The sequence below is a fragment of the Musa acuminata genome, chromosome BXJ1-8 (genome assembly GCF_036884655.1).
Source record: "Musa acuminata AAA Group cultivar baxijiao chromosome BXJ1-8, Cavendish_Baxijiao_AAA, whole genome shotgun sequence".
NCBI classification, from domain to species: Eukaryota; Viridiplantae; Streptophyta; class Magnoliopsida; order Zingiberales; family Musaceae; genus Musa; species Musa acuminata.
The window spans coordinates 2,840,340-2,860,478 of record NC_088334.1 but is presented as its reverse complement, the minus strand read 5'-3'; the positions used below and the strand labels follow the sequence as shown (position 1 = coordinate 2,860,478).

The 20,139-nt window shown below is 39.4% G+C and overlaps 3 protein-coding genes across 3 annotated transcripts; 2 read left to right on the top strand and 1 right to left on the bottom strand.

The window, feature by feature from the left end:
• Positions 1–236: 236 nt before the first annotated feature.
• Positions 237–9,464, bottom strand: LOC135680651 (uncharacterized). The gene is made up of 10 exons (XM_065194715.1): positions 9,118–9,464; positions 8,559–8,714; positions 6,347–6,562; positions 6,029–6,211; positions 4,998–5,219; positions 3,321–3,437; positions 3,091–3,234; positions 2,701–2,802; positions 1,341–1,409; positions 237–709 (listed from the first exon to the last, which is right to left on the bottom strand). The coding sequence occupies exons 1-10, from the start codon at positions 9,292–9,294 to the stop codon at positions 476–478; spliced, it is 1,620 nt and encodes a 539-aa protein (XP_065050787.1). The 5' UTR covers positions 9,295–9,464; the 3' UTR covers positions 237–475.
• A 4,356-nt stretch (positions 9,465–13,820) lies between these two features.
• LOC135680650 (sugar transport protein MST3-like) lies at positions 13,821–16,262 on the top strand. Its single transcript, XM_065194714.1, has 4 exons — positions 13,821–14,028; positions 14,121–14,443; positions 14,857–15,486; positions 15,575–16,262. Exons 1-4 carry the CDS (start codon positions 13,896–13,898, stop codon positions 16,037–16,039), a joined length of 1,551 nt encoding a protein of 516 aa, XP_065050786.1. The 5' UTR covers positions 13,821–13,895; the 3' UTR covers positions 16,040–16,262.
• Positions 16,263–17,995: 1,733 nt separating this feature from the next.
• On the top strand, positions 17,996–20,126 carry LOC103994347 (L-type lectin-domain containing receptor kinase IX.1-like). The gene has a single exon (XM_009414670.3). It carries the CDS (start codon positions 17,996–17,998, stop codon positions 20,051–20,053), a length of 2,058 nt encoding a protein of 685 aa, XP_009412945.2. The 3' UTR covers positions 20,054–20,126.
• The last annotated feature ends 13 nt before the right edge of the window (positions 20,127–20,139 follow it).

Sequence of the window (20,139 nt, the reverse complement as noted above, 5' to 3'; positions counted from 1 at the left end):
TGATGACATAATCCATCAGGCAACACAATAGGACGAGTTTGTATTCGACGAGAAGAAAAAGGACTCCAACATCAAATACGGATTTCCATCCCTATATATATATATATATATATATATATATATATATATATATATATATATATATATAATGCACGAAATAAATAGGCATCGGTGAGATTAAGAAGATTCTCACCAGATATTTTGAAATGAATGGAACACGTGACTGTCTTGTCGGCTTCTGTTGGTATGTGATCATATTAGCTTCCACAAAGAAAGGGAGAACACAGAGGAGATATTAAAAGAAAGGTCAAACAGAGGATGCTATCAAGCAGAGGAGCAGATAGATGTCAAAACAATTCACCAGAATGATAGATCCAATGAAGTATTGATATTTTCTGCATGTAATTATATCATCGATGGCTTCTCCATCACCCAATGTTTTCTTGTCCATGAAGGTTGTGGATCACGCTGACTGTTAGGGGAGATTAAACCCGTTGACCAAGTCCACAGCATCATCTACAGAGTTAGCCAATCTCTCTGCTTCCCCGGTGTAGGTGTGAGGAGTCAAGTTCAAGAGAATTGTCTTTGCTTCCTGGGGCAAATCCAAGCTCTCTGTAAACTCTCTGATGCTCTTCTTCGACACAGCTCTTCCTCTGGTCAATTCCTTCAGCTTCTCGTATGCCTCAGGAACAGCATATCTTCGCATGACCTAGAAAACAATGCAAACAGCACTAACAGCTTAAATTTGGCATCATGGATTGCTTGAACAGAGTCCAGATTATGAAGCTGAAACGCAAAAGACTTACTCTGCTGTTTGATGTGTAAATTGCCAGGCTACAAGGTCATGTAAGTGGCTTCCGATATCAGAAAAGATATTGATTACACAAGAACTCCAACTTTATATTGCTTGCGATTAAATATAGTTCATTCACTGGGATAAACTTTCTCTGATCATCTTTTTAGGGTTTCAATAAGCCTAGACTAATTGATAGTTTATGGATCCAGCAATCTCAAACGATCCCTCTGCTTAGGCAACTAAAACATGCACATGATGTCATACACCTAAAGCAAAGGAAGTAACACCATGGGACGCAATGCCCGGAAAGTAAACTTAATAAAATGGACTAACTTTTATCCGAATGGAAGACTTCTGATTGATTATAGTGATACTCTTCCGGTTATTACGCCAAATGATGAAAATTATCCACAACAAAAACAAAAGTCATTATTCTAGTGACTTTACTAAACATCAGAAAAAACTACATAGAACTTCAGATCCTCTACCTGCGTTTTGAGTTTAATTGAACTTGTCAAACACAGAACAACTGTCAGAGTCTTACCGTTTGAATTGGTTCGGCAAGGACCTCCCAGGTCTGCTCCAAGTCTTCATTTAAACAAGATTCATTCACCTGCAAAACGATCACTCAATTTAGAAATAGGCTAACCTGCAAGAAAGCCCCTAAAAGATTTGTTTCTACTCTTTTAACAAATAATGACCAACTTAATCAATGATAGTGAATAGGTAGTAATCAGTTAAAACTAAAGAGAAAATAGAGCAGATAAAAAACCTGAAAAAATATGCTTCCAGGAAAGATAAGAGCAGATTAAGGAAACAACTCAAAGCTGCAACTACGGCCAAAAGAAATGGAGATCAAGAGGGAGAATAGAAAAAGAGAACCATAAGAAGGATATAATAGTCCTTATTTTGACTAGTAATGTAACTAACAATACATCTCAAAGGCAAGAAAATATCCATGTAGTTGGACTCCAACTCGAAATTTTATAGTTTTTTGTAGCTGTTCATTCTTCCTTTACTCCCTTTTCCTCTTTTTTCTTTTTTCCTCTTTCCAGAGCCATACCTGTGGGGACACCCTGCCATACATTTCTGCTCACCATATTGTCAAATATTGACAACACATACAGTGCCAGTGGCCTTGACTTACTCAAGAGATGCTCTCGATCAGGCAATCTTTAATAGTAATTTTAGAGCCAAAAGTACAATCTGTGTGAAGCTACAAACTTGGCTTGAATGAACTATTCATCAGAACTCCCCAGTCTTTTACCTTGTTCATGTTTTCTGTTTCCTTAGCATTATTCTTTACCGTGTTATTCCAGTTCAATTTAGATTAGCATCACCATCTACCATTGCATAGTTTACAAACAGAAAATTACAACCACAAAATATGAAGAATTAGAGATCCTTAACTCATGATTGCACTTTAGTGAAAATTTACATCGCAGAATGGTTGAAGCTACATGTTCTTATGCTCTAAAAAACTAACTCTATTTATAAGTATCATATCTGACTTTTATGTTGGAAATGACAACAGAATTGTTGCAGTATGTTTTATTCCTGTTATACACACTGAATCATGATAACCATTTAAACCGCAATTCAACTTTCAAATAACTAATCTGCTGATTTGACGTTCAGTGGAATCCACTGATTATGGATAAGCAAGGAATGCATAAGATGAAGAAAACTTCCTGAAGTAGTAGTAGAATAACAAAAGATATGTGAACAGATTACAAACCATTATTGATTAGTAATGAAAATACAAAAAGGTTGGCATGCATGTTGGCTTCAAACCTTATCCTTAAATGCTAACGAAATCCATCCTAATCAAAAGTTCAAAGAAAGCTTTGCATGGTACTTCTATATCCTTACTAGTAAATACACACAATACGCAGACTGCTTACCTGGAGCTTTTTGATTCCCAGTAGTGCACTTTTATAAGCCAGAAGAGAGTAACCTAAACCGACACCCAGGTTCCTCAAGACAGTTGAATCAGTTAGGTCACGCTGTTAGGCACAACACAATAGTAAGAATGACATCACTGCATGAAGACCAATGGATAGAACAAAAACTGAACACACACACACACACACATTTATAATATGTGATTTAAGAATAAGTGAATCTTTCACTGTGCTCTTAAATAGTTGAATCTTATTATAGGTTCTGAGATCACAAGCATGTATGTATCACTCCCAGCAAATTCAAATTTAAATTTACTACCAAATAAAGCAGTTTCTGACATCTGACCAACAAAGAGAAATCTGGAATTCTGGATCAAGATGGAATAATACCTGCATCCGTGAAATGGGCAATTTCATGCTAAGGGCTGATAGAACGGCATTACCCAAGCATAGATTGCCCTCACTGTTCTCGAAATCAATAGGATTTACTTTGTGAGGCATAGTGGACGATCCAATCTCACCAGCCTTTGTTATCTGCAGAGAACATTAGAAATATTTATTCTCGATCGATTTGTTACAAAGGAAAAGAAATTAATATTGTAGTGGAAAGTTAGGGTTACCTGTTTAAAATAACCTAAAGATATGTAGCTCCATATATCTCTATCAAAATCAATCAAGATGTTATTAAACTGCGTGACATTATTGAAAAGCTCTGCAATGTAGTCGTGAGGTTCGATCTGCATGATAAGAGATAAGACTTTGACTCAGGAATCTTAAGAAATTGCATGAACTGCTTTAAAATAATGGTCTACACAAGGAGTGTATGCATTTGTGTGGCCTAATATACTTGCACAAGTCAGATTCTAAAGATAATCTAGACAATCAACACGCCAACATAGTTACACTGAGTGAAAGATAATGCATACAAGTCAGATTATAATACAATCAACACACTAACATTGTTACTCTGAGTGAAAGATAATGTATACAAGCAACTCCTAAGTATTTGTCCGTTCTTATTCAAAGCCGGTTTTGTTTGAACCTCCCATCCCACTTCCGAATAAAACAGCTAATAGTCTTTGTATGATTTTATCAGTGTCTAATTGCGAGGCTTCCTCAGGTAGAAGCAGAAAATTTTGTGCTCTTGTAAAGCTCCACTGGGTAAAGCAATTCAAAAGAAACTATCTTACTGAAGCAAGCATGTCACAAACATGGCGGTGTGTCGTGAAAATGCATAATTTGGTTAACTATAAATGAGAAGTTTCACAAAGTCTGACAGGCGAATTCTGATAGGCCTCCTAACTAGTAGATTGTGTTGTCCATGGACTTTATTACATCTATATCAAGAGACAATCACAGAATAACAAACAAAAAAATGAGGTAGTTGATCAACTGACTATAATCCAGTCAAGGCTAGAATCTTTTTTCAGATCTAGTAAGATCAGCTTCACATTGATCCCTTGGATCACCAAAGTAAATGCTTTAACCAGCTTGAAGTATTTAGAAGATATTTCACAGGGAATGTCAACTGAAGCAACGATGTAATTATTAGCTCAAAAATCTGGGCCAAGGATGTTTGTGACTTGGAGATGTTAAACAATATCATGTTAGGGTTAGGGATGAATTGGTGGGTACTTGTGAGTAACAAGACGAACAATATCAAGATCATGTAATTGCATAACACAAAGAACAATATGTTTTTTCTATCAAATTAAGCATGCTTTTTTTTTTTTGCCTATTCTGCTTTGTGATCTAGTAATGTACAAGACGTAGAATATATACTTACATGTCTAAGGATGATTGGAAAAAATTTGCAAAAATAACAAGGTGGCATCTTGTAATTGAGCAGAAACTTCAAAGATGTTGCAAATTAAAAGAGAGAGAAAACAGAAGATGAGGTTTTCAAATTTTGAAGGCAAATCTACATGATGATCAAATTTGGAAGATTGAGATTGTCATGTTTTCTCCAGTACAAAGATGTCAATTTGAGTGTTTAAATCAGATGAAATTTCAGATGAGATATGCATCTAAACAATACAATTAGCGGCAAAAACCGAAAAACTTGTAATAGAATAATGAAACACAATACTATAGACTTGGATAACTCAGAGCATGACCAGAGGTCCTTTTCCATGTAAAGATACCTTGTCAAAGGAAATGAATTCAATTGCTGCTACTAGTTATTGAAGATAAGTATGATGAATAGAAATCATTTGCAACAAAAATTAAGTTGGACAAGATATCTATTAATCTTGAGTGAGTATATAATCATGCAATAATGTATCTGAAAAATATACCTGTGTCACATAAGCATTGAAGTCTACTCCTAGAGATTGTACAAATTCTGAAGTAATGCTTTTCCAGTTGATATCAGGGTATGCAACTTTATGAGCATTATAATTTCCAACTGCACCAGCAAACTTGCCCAGTACACGAATTTTGGAGAAAGCCTTTCCTCGCTCACTTAGTCTGACAGCAAAATTTGCCATTTCCTTTCCCAAAGTAGTGGGTGAAGCCGGCTAAACACAACAAAGAAAGAACTGATTAATTTTTGTTTCAGAATGAATAAACAATTGTTTATGGCAAAAATCAATAGCACTAACTGTCCATATTAAGATTGTTCAAAAATTTCTTTGAAAATGACAAAAAATTTAGTGTAGCATTACCTACTCAGGAAAACTCATTGCCAAGTAACCCACACTTTTAGAATGATGATGTTGCCCTCTCATGATCAAGGTTTTAAATTTTACACTGTGTGCCCCCACAACATGCTGGCATGGTACCACAGTTTTCATGCTGGCCAGCACAGGTAAGTGATTGGAAACTATTCTAAATAAAATTTCATTGTATAAAGCATGAAACATGTCATAAATTTATTTTAGTGAATAAAGTGAGTTTAGATGTTCCTTTCGTCAATGCATCATTAGAGATTTATAAACAGAATGGAACTTTTTAAACTCTAAAATTTTGCAAGAAGTAATTACATCATTGAAAATTTGACAAGAAAGAGATCAACAACTTAGAAACCATAACATCTATTAATCCATTTCTTGACCACATAAAGTGATATGAGCTGTAATGTTAAGTTATCCTAATATTATGTGATTTAACATTTTTAATGTGTTAGTTTCACTAATAAAAGTACCAATCAAATTTGTATAAGATCTAGAAGAAAGAAAGGTTAATGGAAATTGATATGAGTTATTAGAAACAAGAAAGGCCAAATGTTTGACACAAAATTTAAAATATTTAACTAGGAAAGACTAAGCAACTTAAGGTAACATCAAAGAAAAAAAAAACTACATCTCCTCTATAATAGGTGAAGTACCTGCCCATGAGTGCGCGACAGCATAGGAATATGCGCATTTTCCTTTGCCATGACACGTATTGCTTCACATAAATCAACCATGACTGGAAAAATGACCTTGTTCATAGCTTCTTTTAGTGATAATGCATGAGCCAAATTGTTTATATCCTCGGATGTACAAGCAAAATGAAAAAACTCAAGCACCTGAAAGAAGAGTATCACACTAATCAAGAACAACAAAAGCACATTGTCATATACTAATATTGTTAAAATCACACGGTAAACAATTTAAGGACAAACAAAACAGCCCCTCCTGGCAGTTAAGAAAATAAAACTAACCTTTTCAATTTCTGGATGAGATTTACATCTTTGCTTCAAATAGTATTCCACTGCCTTGACATCATGATTAGTTATTTTTTCTATTTTTTTTACTTCTAAGGCATCATTTATATCAAAATCATGAATAATTTTTTCCAAGAAAGACTGAGCATCCAGACTGAACTGCGGGACCTCTGTAATTTCTGGGACTTCTGAAAGCTTTAACAACCATTTCACCTGCAAAGAACCATTCAAAACCTACTTAACAAAAGCAGCTAATGTTAACACCAACAGAAAAACCTTATCCCACTTTCCTATTACTGAAAAAAAAAACATACTCCAGAAATTATGAGTACATACCCATACATACCACCAGTGCATAATTTTATTTCTGCTTATAAGCATTTTCAAACATAAGAAAAGAGAGAAAAATATTATATTTGATAATAAAACATTGTGGAATTTGGATATTGCATCTATCTGGAAGTAATCAATACCAACATGATATGGACATGCCATCTTCAAAAATCTTGTAAAACAGAACAACTAACATATGAATTTTATATTATGATATTTTACTTTGTACAACTTAGGCAATATATAAGTCATATATAATTCACGATACACATAACCAACATTCATATGAATAAAAGAATTCATAAAAAATACTTCAAACACATACAAGAAACATTGAGGAGTTAATCAGCAATCTGATCCACATATATAAACTCAATTATTTGACATTCTATATATATGTAATAGGTTAACATATATAAGTATAATGGTGTAAGACATAGTATGCTCCAATCTATCCAACACAAGTTGAAAAATATTTGAGATTTGGTCACAGACATGGATGTGTAAGCACTTTGAAGTGTCTGTCATGATAAGGATTTAAATTAATCTAATACAAATTCTACCTCCACAATGATATCTTAGTAAGTTCATCACTCGGAAACAATTGTAAGGCTGAAATCATAATGTTTGCATCTGATTGACGATGTTGTGAATTCCAACTCCACAAAAATGTTTGAGTTACTCCTCCAAGTCTACCTCAATCCTGTGTTGCATAAGCCAATATTCAGTCAATGTTCTTCTCCTTCACTAATGTAACAATCATTCTTCCTATGCACTTGGGGGTTGTTTATTTTGCAATAAGTTGAAAAATGATTCTGAACTTTAGCCCCAGACCACTTCTGCAGAACTTGAGTTCCGCTCCAGTGTTTCTAAGGAAGATTTTTTTAAGGCAAACTTCCTCCTCCCCAAACATTTTCGCTACACAAAACTCTAACAGTGAATCACTTCAATTGTAAGTTCAACTTAAAGGCTGCCACTTATTTTCAGCATTGTCCTTCCTAGCACACCAAATAGCCATCTTAGCAGTCTAACACTTTTGAGTTCTTCTCAGTTCACCACCCTAAAGTAGTTCTCAGTTCAATATATTGTCATATAAAACATAGATGAACAGACGAAAGAAAGTTTCATTAATGGTTAAAGTAACAGATATATGTCCATTGTTTTATAAGGGCGAAAATGGACAAAGCTTATTATGTTACTATAACAGCTTAGGAGTAAAAAAGTACACTCACATATCAAAATGCTCAGGAGGCCTCTACATGAACCAGCCAATTACATAGTAAAGCAAAAGAGGGAGCTAAACATGCAGAATACTAAATACTCACTTATGAGAAGTGACTGTTAGATATATATAACTTTCAGATGCAATGAAGAGTTCCTAAATCTTGTATGCCAAAGATTTCCACAAGTATATTAGGTGGTTCTAGGGCTTCTTATAAGACAATAAAACAATCAATTTATGCACTTTATGCAGAGAACTGAATTAGCATACAACACGATCTGAGCCATATACACAGTATAGAGTTTAGTACTACATTCCTAATGATCACATGGCATAGTGGCAGAGATATGGACTATTTCAGAGCAGCAGTCATCAGAATAATAAGATCACAAACTCATAAATCAATATGATCACTTGGTTATTGAGAATTTAAAAAGAAGAGGTAGGGACAAGTATATCAAAAACTACCATAACACACTTGGAAACAAATCTCACATATAAAATGATAGAAAAATGAATGATGATTCAAGAGTGTTAAATAAAATGAAACGGTTGATGTCAATTATACTCGACCAAATAAAAGGTCCAACAGAATTAAGCTTCAAAGAGAGGAAATTGACTTGATTACCGAGCTAGTTGGACTAGAACACTAACCTCAACCAATACTCGGTGACGGATCAATCCATATTCGCTAAAGAATGGGCGTAAGTCCTTGACTTTCTGCATATAACGTCCATCCAACGGTGACAGAGACATTGTACTAGCTGACAAATCCCAATCGGTGAGATTTCCCACATTATTCTTCTTCATCTAAAGAAAACTGAATTCCCTTAGAATCAACTAAAGAAATTGAATGAACCTAATTTAATAAAACATTCGAAAGCCATCTCATTTAATAAAAGAATAAAGCATCCCAACAATCCTAGACCTTCTGGCGTCCCAAAGAAAGAAACAAATAGGTAGGTTTGTAACTCTAAGATTCTTATGGTTCGTAGAGTCGAAGCATGGCAAGAGACAATTAGAAACTGGGTAATCCGAGGATACCAAGCAAATATGTGTACAAGCCTTTTAAAAGGAGCAGCCTTCTTATGCGACTGCCGGCAGAGAAACAGTAGCTTGCAGGAATGCTAACGCAATGAGTTAAGCTGGGTTGAAAAGGGGCGCAGTTTTTCCGTTTGATAAAATTTCCAAAAGAGCAATCGAAAAGAAGTACCTCCAGGGGAGATGAATCCGTGGAAGCGACGCTCAAGGACGATCGGGGAGAGCGGACGGAGGCGGTCTTCACGAAGACTGGGCCCCATCCCGACCTCGGGCGGGTAGAACTCGGGCCGCCGAGGGACTGGCGCGCGAATTGGCCCCTGGGAACTCGCAGAGAGGCCACTGCTTCCATCGGCGCGGTCGTGAGGGCGTAGGTACCAAGACAACGGAGGGAAGAAGAGCTGCAAGGAGAGTGTTACGGAGATGTATTTAGGAGCGGAGGGGAGGGGAGGCGGCCGCCCTTTCACCTGTGGCGCGTCGACGGCAGGAATGTTCGTAATCCTCCAATGTATCGAATTGGCGACAAGGATGCGGCGCCACTTTACTTATTATTATTATTATTATTATTATTATTATTTACTTCGGAATAGAATTTTTAGTAAAGAGACATACTTATTTGTTTGTACATTTCGCTTATGAAAGGTATTAATCAATTTTATTTACGATCCATAAATGATTTGTCTGTATTGCTAATATACTTTTCTATCCGGTCTATCATATCGCCCGCTGCTTATGAGTGATGTAAGATTTCTCATGCTTGATTGATGAACCGCTGTTGATAACTTACTGTTAGATTGAGGGGTGCAGTCTTCGGTGGTCATCAGCTGAATCACGAGCAATAGTTACATACATAATGGAAGCATTGTAGAATACGAAAGCCCTACGACAACTATGTTACGCCACTATGTGCGAAGGATATATCAATGTCACTGCCCATGATGGCTATGGTGGCTGCATACTATCGTCGTGTGTAGTGGCTACAGTAGCACCATTACTGCCCACAACAACTGTGTTGGTTGCAGCTAGCCATGAATGGTGTCATTAGACATCGAAAGCCAACAGTGTCGTTAAGCACGTGTGTGTATGCATAGTCATGTCGCGACGATCATGGGGGTCACTAGGTGACACACATGCACAACAATGCATGAGCAGGAAGGCCATAAGCACGTGACAGTTGCACACAGTGGTGATGACAGCACCTTGTGCATCAGCCGTAGATGGCTGCTGTGACACCTTACGCAAGCGACGATCGCTCATGACAGTGGTCGTGCCTCCTGCAACAACTATAGTTTAACCTCTTTAAATTTATTTAATTATAATTTATATCTTTTTAAGAATTCTATCCTTTAGAAATATAAAATTTCCATTGTATATCCTATAAAAATTTATAGTTTTACCCTTCCAAATTTTAAAATTTATATCCTCAATTATAAAATTAATTAATTTAATTTATGTTAATCAAATATTTTGATCAGACTTAATTATTAAGTTTATAATGATTCTATAATCAAATATTGAGATGAAATATAAATTCATAGACTCCTTAATATTACATATGCTTATATCTATGGGTCACTCTATGTTTTTATTTTACTGAAATGATATATTTTATCACTTTCATATATAACCTAAATGAAGTCGAGAGATAATTAGATTAAAATAGTCAAAATTATGATATTTAATAGGGATGATAAATTTTATGGTAGTTACAAAGAATTTGATTATAATTCTAGTTCTTTTATTAGATTCATAGAAAAAGTAAGGTATTTGTGCTTAGTATATTTTCCCAGATATGTCACAACAGAATAGGATTATTGAAAAATGAAATCATACTTTTATAGATATGGTTAGGAGCATGATAGGTTATTCTTCTGTATCTAAATCAATAGAAGGAGAAGCTCTAAGACATTGTGTATATGAGTTCTTAGTAATTTAATTATATCAAATTCTTTTAAGTCATGAACGAATAGGAAACTCAACTTAAGATATTTATATATTTATGATTGTCTTGCAAAGATACGATACGGGTCTTCAATTCACATGAAAAAAAAAGAGATTCAATTATTATTTTTAAATATTTTATTATTTATCTAGAAAATTTTAAAAGGGCATATATTTTATTGTCCTAATCATAGTACGATGATAGTTGAATCTGGTAATACAAGATTTCTAAAAAATAATAAATCGATAAGAGTAAAAATCTTAAAATTTAATCTTGACATTAATGAGATACAAGTTCAATCTAGTAATATAAGATTCCTAGTCAATACGATGATAATATAAGAATCTGGTAGTACCCCTTTATCTAGAAAATTTAAAAGGAGTATATATTTTATTTTCTTAATCATAGTATGATGATAGTTGAATCTAGTAATACAAGATTTCTTGAAATAACGAATCAATAAGAGTGAAAATCTTAAAATTTAATCTTGACATTAAGAAGATACAAGTTGATACTCTTTATCATTTGAGAAATTATTGTTACTCATAAAATAGCACTGCTAACTCTCACATAATATTGATATTACTGCTAATGATCTTATAGAACAACCACAATCGATAATTTTAAGAATATCAAGAACTCTTGTCATTTCTTATTATTATATAGGAGTCAAAAGGACTTGTCATTATTTTTACAAGTTATTAAAAGTAGATTTTGAAAAGTAATAATAAGATGTAATAAAAGATGAGAGTTTAAATCAATTATCAAAATGGTATTTGAGAACTCGTTAAATTACCGAATAAATATAAAAAAGTCTATTATATAAATATCACTGAAAGTGTAATATCAGATAATATAACTAAGACTTATAGTTAAAGGTTTTATTAATAAAAAATATATCAACTATAACGAGGTATCTTCTTTATTTTTTTTAAATAAACTCATTAAGAATTCTCATGACATTAGTGATTTAAATAAAATAGTAAATAATAATTAATATTAATTAATAACTTGAGTTCCACTATATTGATTACTGGTTTATTCACTTACACTTATAATCTAAAGCATTTGAAAGAACATATTCTTATGATTGAGTTTGTGAACAACCCATAAAATATACGGTGATGCATGTTTTAGTGAATATTATAATTGACATTCTTGCTTACATGCTTAAAGTTATTTATTTCTACTATCTTGTTCACATTTATGTATATACACATTATAGTTAAATATGATAATAAAATTATCTTAATAAGATAAATTACATGGATCATTTTAGACTACATTAGAAAGAGCTAATAGTATTGCAGTATATAGAATGAAGTATGATATTGATAATATATAATTACCATGACTCTTATTGCTAGTCAGGCTTAATGTAATATTATTATATTTATTATACTTATTCGCTATTTTTCTTAATTCGCAAGCGTACAAATAATTTTTAATTTTTAAAATCTAGTTAGATAAAATTATTTTAAAATAAATTTTATTTTATTTTATTTTTTTGATTTTGAATCATTTTTTATCGTACCAATTAATAGAACAAATGAGATAATGTTAAATTATGTTGCTCTATCTAATTTAATTGGTAAGTATATATTATAGATATGATTGAATTTTGATTATGATTATATCGACCTATAGAAATATCCTTAATGTGAGGGATTCTCATAATTACTCATCGTAAATCATTTGCTCTCGTCTATAAAAAGGATAAGACCTCCTATGGACTCGGTGAATAATTGGATACGTAAGGATGCATTTACCAAATAGTCATATGATATTATTGAGAGATTACTTATCGTAGATACATGGATATACGAATAAGTAGGGATATGTGAATACGTGATATTATTGAAAGATTACAGATCTTCTCTTGATCACGTGAACTAGTCAATAAGAGATTATAAATATTCTATTATCATTTTTTTATCCCAAATCCGATCTTGAATGGAAAGAGAGGAGAACTCTATAAAGATTTTCTAAGTTATATCGAAAGATATACATCAATAAATTTAAATCTATTATTATTATTATTTAATTTTAGATTTTAATATTAAAATTTTCACAGAAGAACGATTTTTATCCCTCGTGTAGGAGACATTGCATTCTCTTACGAGATACATATTTTGTTCATTTTCGATGCAATAATACTTAAAAATAAATTAGATCGGTCACATTACTTAGAAAATAAGACAAAAATAATACATCAGAAAAGAACGCGGTCAAAATTGGATCATAAACCTCCCACCCATAACCAACATCGATCGACCAGCTCGCTCGAATTGGTCTTACGCTAAGATACATCGAGACAACAATACCTGATGTGGCATTGGCATCTTCTTCCTGTGTAAGCTATTCCCGGGCATTAAAATTGGGAGGCCACCCGTTCATCTCCAAGTGAAAGGTAAATTTGAGTCCCAAGTGTTCTTTCGGAAATCTCCTCTTCATTCTCGGGAAGGACACACGGCATCAACCATTATCCACTTCGTCTGTCTCCAGCTTTTCATATCATATGGTGGCCGACTGGCTGTGACCGGACCATTAGCCGTTGAGATGAGTATTACTACCTCCCATCTGTCATTGGTCAATAGTATCATAAAATCGATGATTTACCATAACATTAAGATTATGATTGGATTTGGTTCTTACAAGGAAACCTTGGATTTTGTGCTCGGAGCAGTGGACTCCAATGCAGGAAGGTTCATGGGATCCGAAACTTTATCCTTTGTATATATTATCTTACCATACGAGGGCGCGTCATTTATTGTCATCCTCGCTGATCCGCCGTCGCCTCCAATCAACGGGCATCATCTCACGGTCTATGTCGGCCTGCGGATCGCCGAACCCGAAACGCGTCGCACTGCACCCGATATGGAAGCCCGATCGTTCTCCTTCTATAAAAGACCTCCTCGCCTCCTTCCTCACTCTCCCATCCTTCTTTTCCTCCCTTCCTCTTCGGCTTCGGCTTGCTTTCGTTTTGCTATCGGTCTGTTTCTCGGGGCACAATGGCGGGCGGTGGGGTCGTCAACACCGGGAAAGGGAAGGAGTACCCGGGGCAGCTCACCCTCTTCGTTTTCCTAACCTGCATCGTCGCTGCCACCGGCGGTCTCATCTTCGGCTACGACATCGGAATCTCTGGTGTGACATCGGTTCTCGTTGCTGTCTTCTTTCTTTCTCTGTTTCTTTCCTGGTTTGGATCTGATGGGTGGGGGAGTCGGGCTGGTGAATAGGTGGGGTGACGTCGATGGATTCCTTCCTGAACAAGTTCTTCCCGGAGGTGTTGGCTAAGGAGAAGGCGGACAAGAGCACCAACCAGTACTGCAAGTTCGACAGCCAGCTGCTGACCAGCTTCACGTCGTCGCTGTACCTGGCGGCGCTGATCGCCTCCTTCTTCGCGTCGTCGGTGACCAGGGCTTTCGGGCGCAAGTGGTCCATGCTAGGCGGCGGGCTCACCTTCCTGGTCGGCTCCGCTCTCAACGGCGCTGCTGTTAACGTTCTAATGCTGATCCTCGGTCGCATTCTCCTCGGTATCGGCATCGGCTTCGCCAACCAGGTAGGCCTTCATAGAAGCCGATTCCTTCTGAATTCAAGAAAAATCACTTCGATCTATAACTGCTCTTCCTTCTCATTTCTCCTCCAAAGCTGAATCCATCTTTATCTTTTACGCTTCTCTCGTAAAATTTGTTGGTGGGAAAGCAATGAAACATTTTGGTGCACGCTACAGTGCTTCACCAAATGTAGTCGTACAAGAAGAAAAGGGAAGGTAGCCAACTGGCTCCGCTGGTATACTTGGGAATCCATCCGCTGTTCACTCCACCCTCTTCACTATTCTTGGTTAAAGAACAATAACGTGTTCCTCATCCCGCATTGACTTTCCTGTTTGAATCGTTATAGGCGTCCTTCTTTAGTTGCTTATGGTAAAAGATGCTATTTTTTGATGACCCGAGTGATTCCATCGTTTGGTAGTCTGTTCCGCTGTACCTGTCGGAGATGGCGCCGGCACGCCTCCGGGGTATGCTCAACATCGGCTTCCAGCTCATGATCACGGTGGGCATCTTCGCCGCTAACCTCATCAACTACGGCACCGCCAAGATCAAGGGCGGCTGGGGTTGGCGCGTCAGCCTCGCACTTGCCGCCGTTCCCGCATGCATCATCTCCCTCGGCGCCCTGTTCCTCCCCGACACTCCCAACTCCCTAATCGAGCGCGGCCACTCCGAGGAGGCCAAGCAAATGCTCCGCCGCATCCGCGGCACCGATGACATCAACGAGGAGTACAACGACCTGGTCGCCGCTAGCCAGGAGTCCAAAGTGGTGAAGCATCCCTGGTCCAACATCATGAAGAGGAAGTACCGCCCGCAGCTCACCATGACCATCCTCATTCCCTTCTTCCAGCAGGTCACCGGGATTAACGTGATCATGTTTTACGCACCCGTGCTCTTCAAGACGATTGGTTTCGGCAGCGAAGCCTCTCTCATGTCCGCTGTCATCAGCGGGCTCGTCAACGTATTCGCCACCTTCGTCTCCATCTTCACGGTCGACAAGCTCGGCCGAAGGAAATTGTTCTTGCAAGGAGGAATCCAGATGATTATTTGTCAGGTATATGATTCGTGACTGCAAATTCTGCATGGATGCAACCGGGTCACTCGATTGCTTGATACTTTTGCGGGCTTTGACATGGATGCAGATCATCGTGGGAACCTTGATCGCAATCAAATTTGGGACCAGCGGGGAGGCTACTCTTTCCAAGGCGTATGCAGCATTCGTGGTGCTGTTTATTTGTGTCTACGTAGCTGGGTTTGCGTGGTCTTGGGGTCCCCTGGGATGGCTGGTTCCCAGCGAGATCTTTCCTCTGGAGATCAGGTCGGCGGGACAGAGCATCAATGTCTCCGTCAACATGCTTTTCACCTTCGTCATCGCCCAAGCATTCCTCTCCATGCTCTGCCACATGAAGTTTGGCCTCTTCTACTTCTTCGCTGGATGGGTGGTGGTCATGACGATCTTCATCGCCCTGTTCCTCCCGGAGACGAAGAATGTCCCCATCGAAGAGATGATCCTGGTGTGGAAGGCTCACTGGTTCTGGGGCAAGTTCATTGCAGACGACGACGTCCGCGTCGAGATGGGCGGTGCCGAATTCAAGCCAGCCGTGTGACCCATCTCAATCCGAGATGATCGATGCATACCGACTCGTCATTTGGAAACTTGTAGCAATCCCTTCTCAAACTTCTGATACTATCCCTTTATCACCTTATGTTCCATGGTTTGTCTTGTTTGTTCAAGCTTATGAGATTCTACATGCAGTCGTTCTGGTAATTGTGTTATCGACACTATGTTCAAGGTTCTATGTGAATAAAATTTTGGAGCTTGTTATGTCATCCGAATGTGCTATATAATGTAGGAGTTTGATCTGGAAGCAGACGCAGTGGCTAATCCATGGAAAACCTTCATAGTGGGAGTTCATTGGAAATAAGAACATGTCCTGCACAGGAAGGCAGCCCTGTCTGCTCCGTGAAGCTAATCCATGAGCATTTAATCCGTCGAGATCTTGTCACTAAAAAGTTGAATGGAATCCTCGGACTGCATGTCCTTCATACAATTTCCATCGTGATAATGGATCTTCTTCTTCTTTCTTCCTTATCTTCAAAACAGGCCTGGGGAAGGAGGAGCGTGCATGTGAAGGCCAACCCCTTCCTTCTCACATGTCGACGCCGAAAGGCTAAGAACATGAACCATCTATACGAGGATCACGAAAAACGAGAAAAAGTGGCACGGCATCACAAGTTCAATCGAGAGCTTTTTTTGCTGCGCCTGTGACATGAATTAATTGATGGTCCGCCAGGATGAGATGGTTTGGATAAGATCGTGGATAAAATCTAGTGATGTGGAGATGAGTTGGAAGTCCGAGGTTCATATTTTGCGAGACGCCACCCGGTCACGACTGCCTTCGTTCAAGCTGACGTTGACTTCCAACCCATTTCTCTACGGAAATCATTGGCCATTTTCTAGTAGATACGACTTACGAGTTCGAATAACCGATTGGAATTATGATTGGATTTTTCTTCTACCTTATGATTGGTTTTCATCGATTAGACGTTTTGCTCCGACAGGTTCTAGTTAAATGGCCATATAAAATTATATAGCTTGATATTAATACTGACGAGGGTAATAATGATGATAAGATCCAGTCTAACGTCAGTTGCCCCATATAAGACTCGGTCTAACGTCAGCTGCCTTACGCCTCGGTTGACTTGACAGCACCTGGTCAAACAGATTGGAACATCGACCGAGGCACATTAACATCTTGCTTGGGCTCAGTCATTCACACCACGCCAACACCACTGTCAGACGTTACCGAGAGTACGATCCTGCTCCCTGCAAGCGGGCACAACAAGCAACGATAACCTTCACTATAAAAACCCTCGCACTTCAAGAAAAAGGAGAGGAGAAAAAAAAAGCTCTATAAGACTATCCGTTGACTTGACTGTCTGAGGGGTTAGGTCGAGCCCCCCGACCTGACCTGTGTGCAGGTGCGAAAACGGAGCGCCTCCCACCGCGTGTCCAAGCGAGGAGTCCCCGGTGAAAACAACGGTTGTTCCATCGCGATCGGACCACCGCAGTCGGCCACCTCAGCAGTCTCAAGGGGCGTCCCAGGAAGATCCCCAATTATTCGGACCCGAACCCAGTCGTGTCCGTCCTGAGACCACGACTTAAGGTTGTTTACACTAACAAATACCTACAATTTTTATTTTATTTTAATAAAAATGATATCGAGAGATGGTGGTGGAAATTTTGATTATTCGAGTTGGTCTTCTCTACTAGTGGAAGTATGAAATTATGCATGACGTGCATGGAACAGGACAATTATCTCCTCCGATGACATTTGGCAAGATTCTGTTTATTGGGTGACGACCGTCGCCGTGGTTGATCAATTCCAAGAAGAAGAAGAAGAAGAAGAAGAAGAAGAGTGAAAGAATATGCATTTACTTATTCAATTAATTACAATGGTTAGTTGGACTTTGAAACATCGATTCCCCCAACGCTACCTATTTGAACCCCCATTCATCACCTCCCCACCAATTTGCGTCCTTCTTCCTCGAACTTGTCAGTCATGACGACCTTGCGTAGATCCTGGGTTTTCTCTATCTTCTTCTGCTTGTCAATTGCTGTCCCCTTGGCAACCTCTCTCTCCTTCAACTTCTCTTCTTTCGATCAATCCAGTCGATCCAAAATCCAACAACAAGGGGATGCATACGTCGCCAATGATCGCATTCAGCTCACCAAGAATCAGCTGGACGGCAGTATCACCAGTAGCGGGGGTCGAGCAGTGTACGGGGAGCCGCTGCCCCTGTGGGATCCTGAAACCCGTGAGCTGACTGATTTCACCACTCGTTTTGTCTTCGCCATCAATGGTCTGAATGAATCTTCGACCGGCGATGGTGTCGCTTTCTTCCTGTCGTCGTATCCTTCTGCCATCCCACCCAATTCGCTCGGCGGCGGCCTCGGCCTCTTCAACAGCACTCCGCTTGCCGCTGACTTAACATTCAATAATACAGTGGCGGTAGAGTTCGATACGTTTAAGAACGACTTTGATACATCCGCCAACCACATCGGAATCGATGTCAACTCCGTCAAGTCCTCTGCAGTTGCGGATTGGCGAAGCAATATCAAGGATGGTAGGGAGGTAAATGCTTGCGTGAGCTACAACGCCAGCACTCGTAACTTGAGCGTCTTCATGACTTACACTCCAGATGCAGGGTCCAGCGGCAACTCCAGCCTCTCCTACCTCATTGATCTGCGGGATGTTCTACCAGAGAAGGTAGCAGTGGGCTTCTCCGCGGCCACTGGTAGTGGAACCGAGACGCATGCCCTTCTGTCGTGGTCTTTCAACTCGAGTTTGCTACCAAAAAAGAAGAGTAAGATGGGGCTCGTGGTCGGTGTAGTAATCGGGGCAGCGGTCCTAATGGTTGTGTTGGGCTCGCTCGGTTTAATTTTGCGGAGGAGGAGGAGGAGGAGGACCACTGGGAGGGATGCAGAAGATGAAGAGGAGCTGGAATTTTCCCGAACCATGGATGACGAGTTCGAGAGAGAAACAGGGCCAAAGAGGTTCGCTTACCAAGAACTGGCCGACGCGACGAAGAATTTCTCCGAGGAGGAGAAGCTGGGCGAGGGAGGATTCGGATCGGTGTACAGAGGCTACTTGAAGGATTCGAAGCTTGAAGTGGCAATCAAGAGGATCTCCAGGGGATCCAAACAAGGAAGAAAGGAGTACGTCTCGGAGGTCAAGATCATAAGCCGGCTGAGGCATCGGAACTTGGTGCAGTTGGTGGGTTGGTGCCACGACCGCGGGGAGTTCTCGCTTGTCTACGAGTTCATGCCCAACGGAAGCCTCGATTCCTATCTATACAGCACAGCCAGGCTTCTCGAGTGGCCGGCGAGGCACAGGGTTGCGCTAGGCTTGGCCTCTGCGTTGCTCTATCTCCATGAAGAGTGGGAGCAGTGCGTGGTGCATCGCGACGTCAAACCCAGCAACGTCATGTTGGATTCAGCGTTCAACGCCAAGCTGGGAGATTTTGGGCTGGCAAGGCTGGTCGACCACGATCGCGGCTCGCAGACGACGGTGTTGGCAGGCACGATGGGGTACTTGGCCCCCGAGTGCGTCACCACCGGCAAGGCCAGCAAGGAATCCGATGTTTACAGCTTCGGAATCTTGGCGCTGGAGATCGCATGTGGACGAAGGCCTGTGCAGCTGATGGAGCAGGCGAGCAAGGTGAGACTGGTGGAATGGGTGTGGGAGCTCTACGGCAGGAGAAGATTACTTGAAGCGGCCGATGAGAAACTGGGTGGCGTCTACGACGAGAAGCAGATGGAGTGCTTGATGCTTGTGGGGCTGTGGTGTGCTCATCCTGATTACGATCGACGCCCATCGATCAAACAGGTGATCAACGTGCTTAACCTCGAGGCTCCATTGCCGGAGCTCCCACCGTCGATGCCGGTGCCGATGTATTACGCGCCTCCCATCGAGGCGTACAGGTTATCCTACGCATCCTCTGCTGCGGGAACAACGAGCGCGAGTTCTGCATCCACAGCCTGCGCTACCGACTCTTCCAACTCGAACATGTCTCGAGGCTTATCGTCAACGACATCGCACTTACTGAAATTTCTGTGAGGCCGGCGTCAAACACGCCGGTTCATATTACGATGTTATTTTTTAACCAAAACCATAATGATGATGTTGTAAGAAGGCGTAAATGA

Bases quoted from the DNA above. Each gene is read 5' to 3' on its own strand.
- LOC135680651 (XM_065194715.1), bottom strand. From the start codon at position 9,294: ATGGAAGCAGTGGCCTCTCTGCGAGTTCCCAGGGGCCAATTCGCGCGC. The intron at 8,715-9,117 runs GTACTTCTTTTC...AGTTTTCTTTAG, and splicing joins CGGATTCATCTCCCCTGGAG to ATGAAGAAGAATAATGTGGG. The intron at 6,563-8,558 runs GTTAGTGTTCTA...GGTTCTTTGCAG, and splicing joins GTCACCGAGTATTGGTTGAG to GTGAAATGGTTGTTAAAGCT.
- LOC135680650 (XM_065194714.1), top strand. From the start codon at position 13,896: ATGGCGGGCGGTGGGGTCGTCAACACCGGGAAAGGGAAGGAGTACCCG. The intron at 14,029-14,120 runs GTGTGACATCGG...GCTGGTGAATAG, and splicing joins CTACGACATCGGAATCTCTG to GTGGGGTGACGTCGATGGAT. The intron at 14,444-14,856 runs GTAGGCCTTCAT...ATCGTTTGGTAG, and splicing joins GCATCGGCTTCGCCAACCAG to TCTGTTCCGCTGTACCTGTC.
- LOC103994347 (XM_009414670.3), top strand. From the start codon at position 17,996: ATGACGACCTTGCGTAGATCCTGGGTTTTCTCTATCTTCTTCTGCTTG.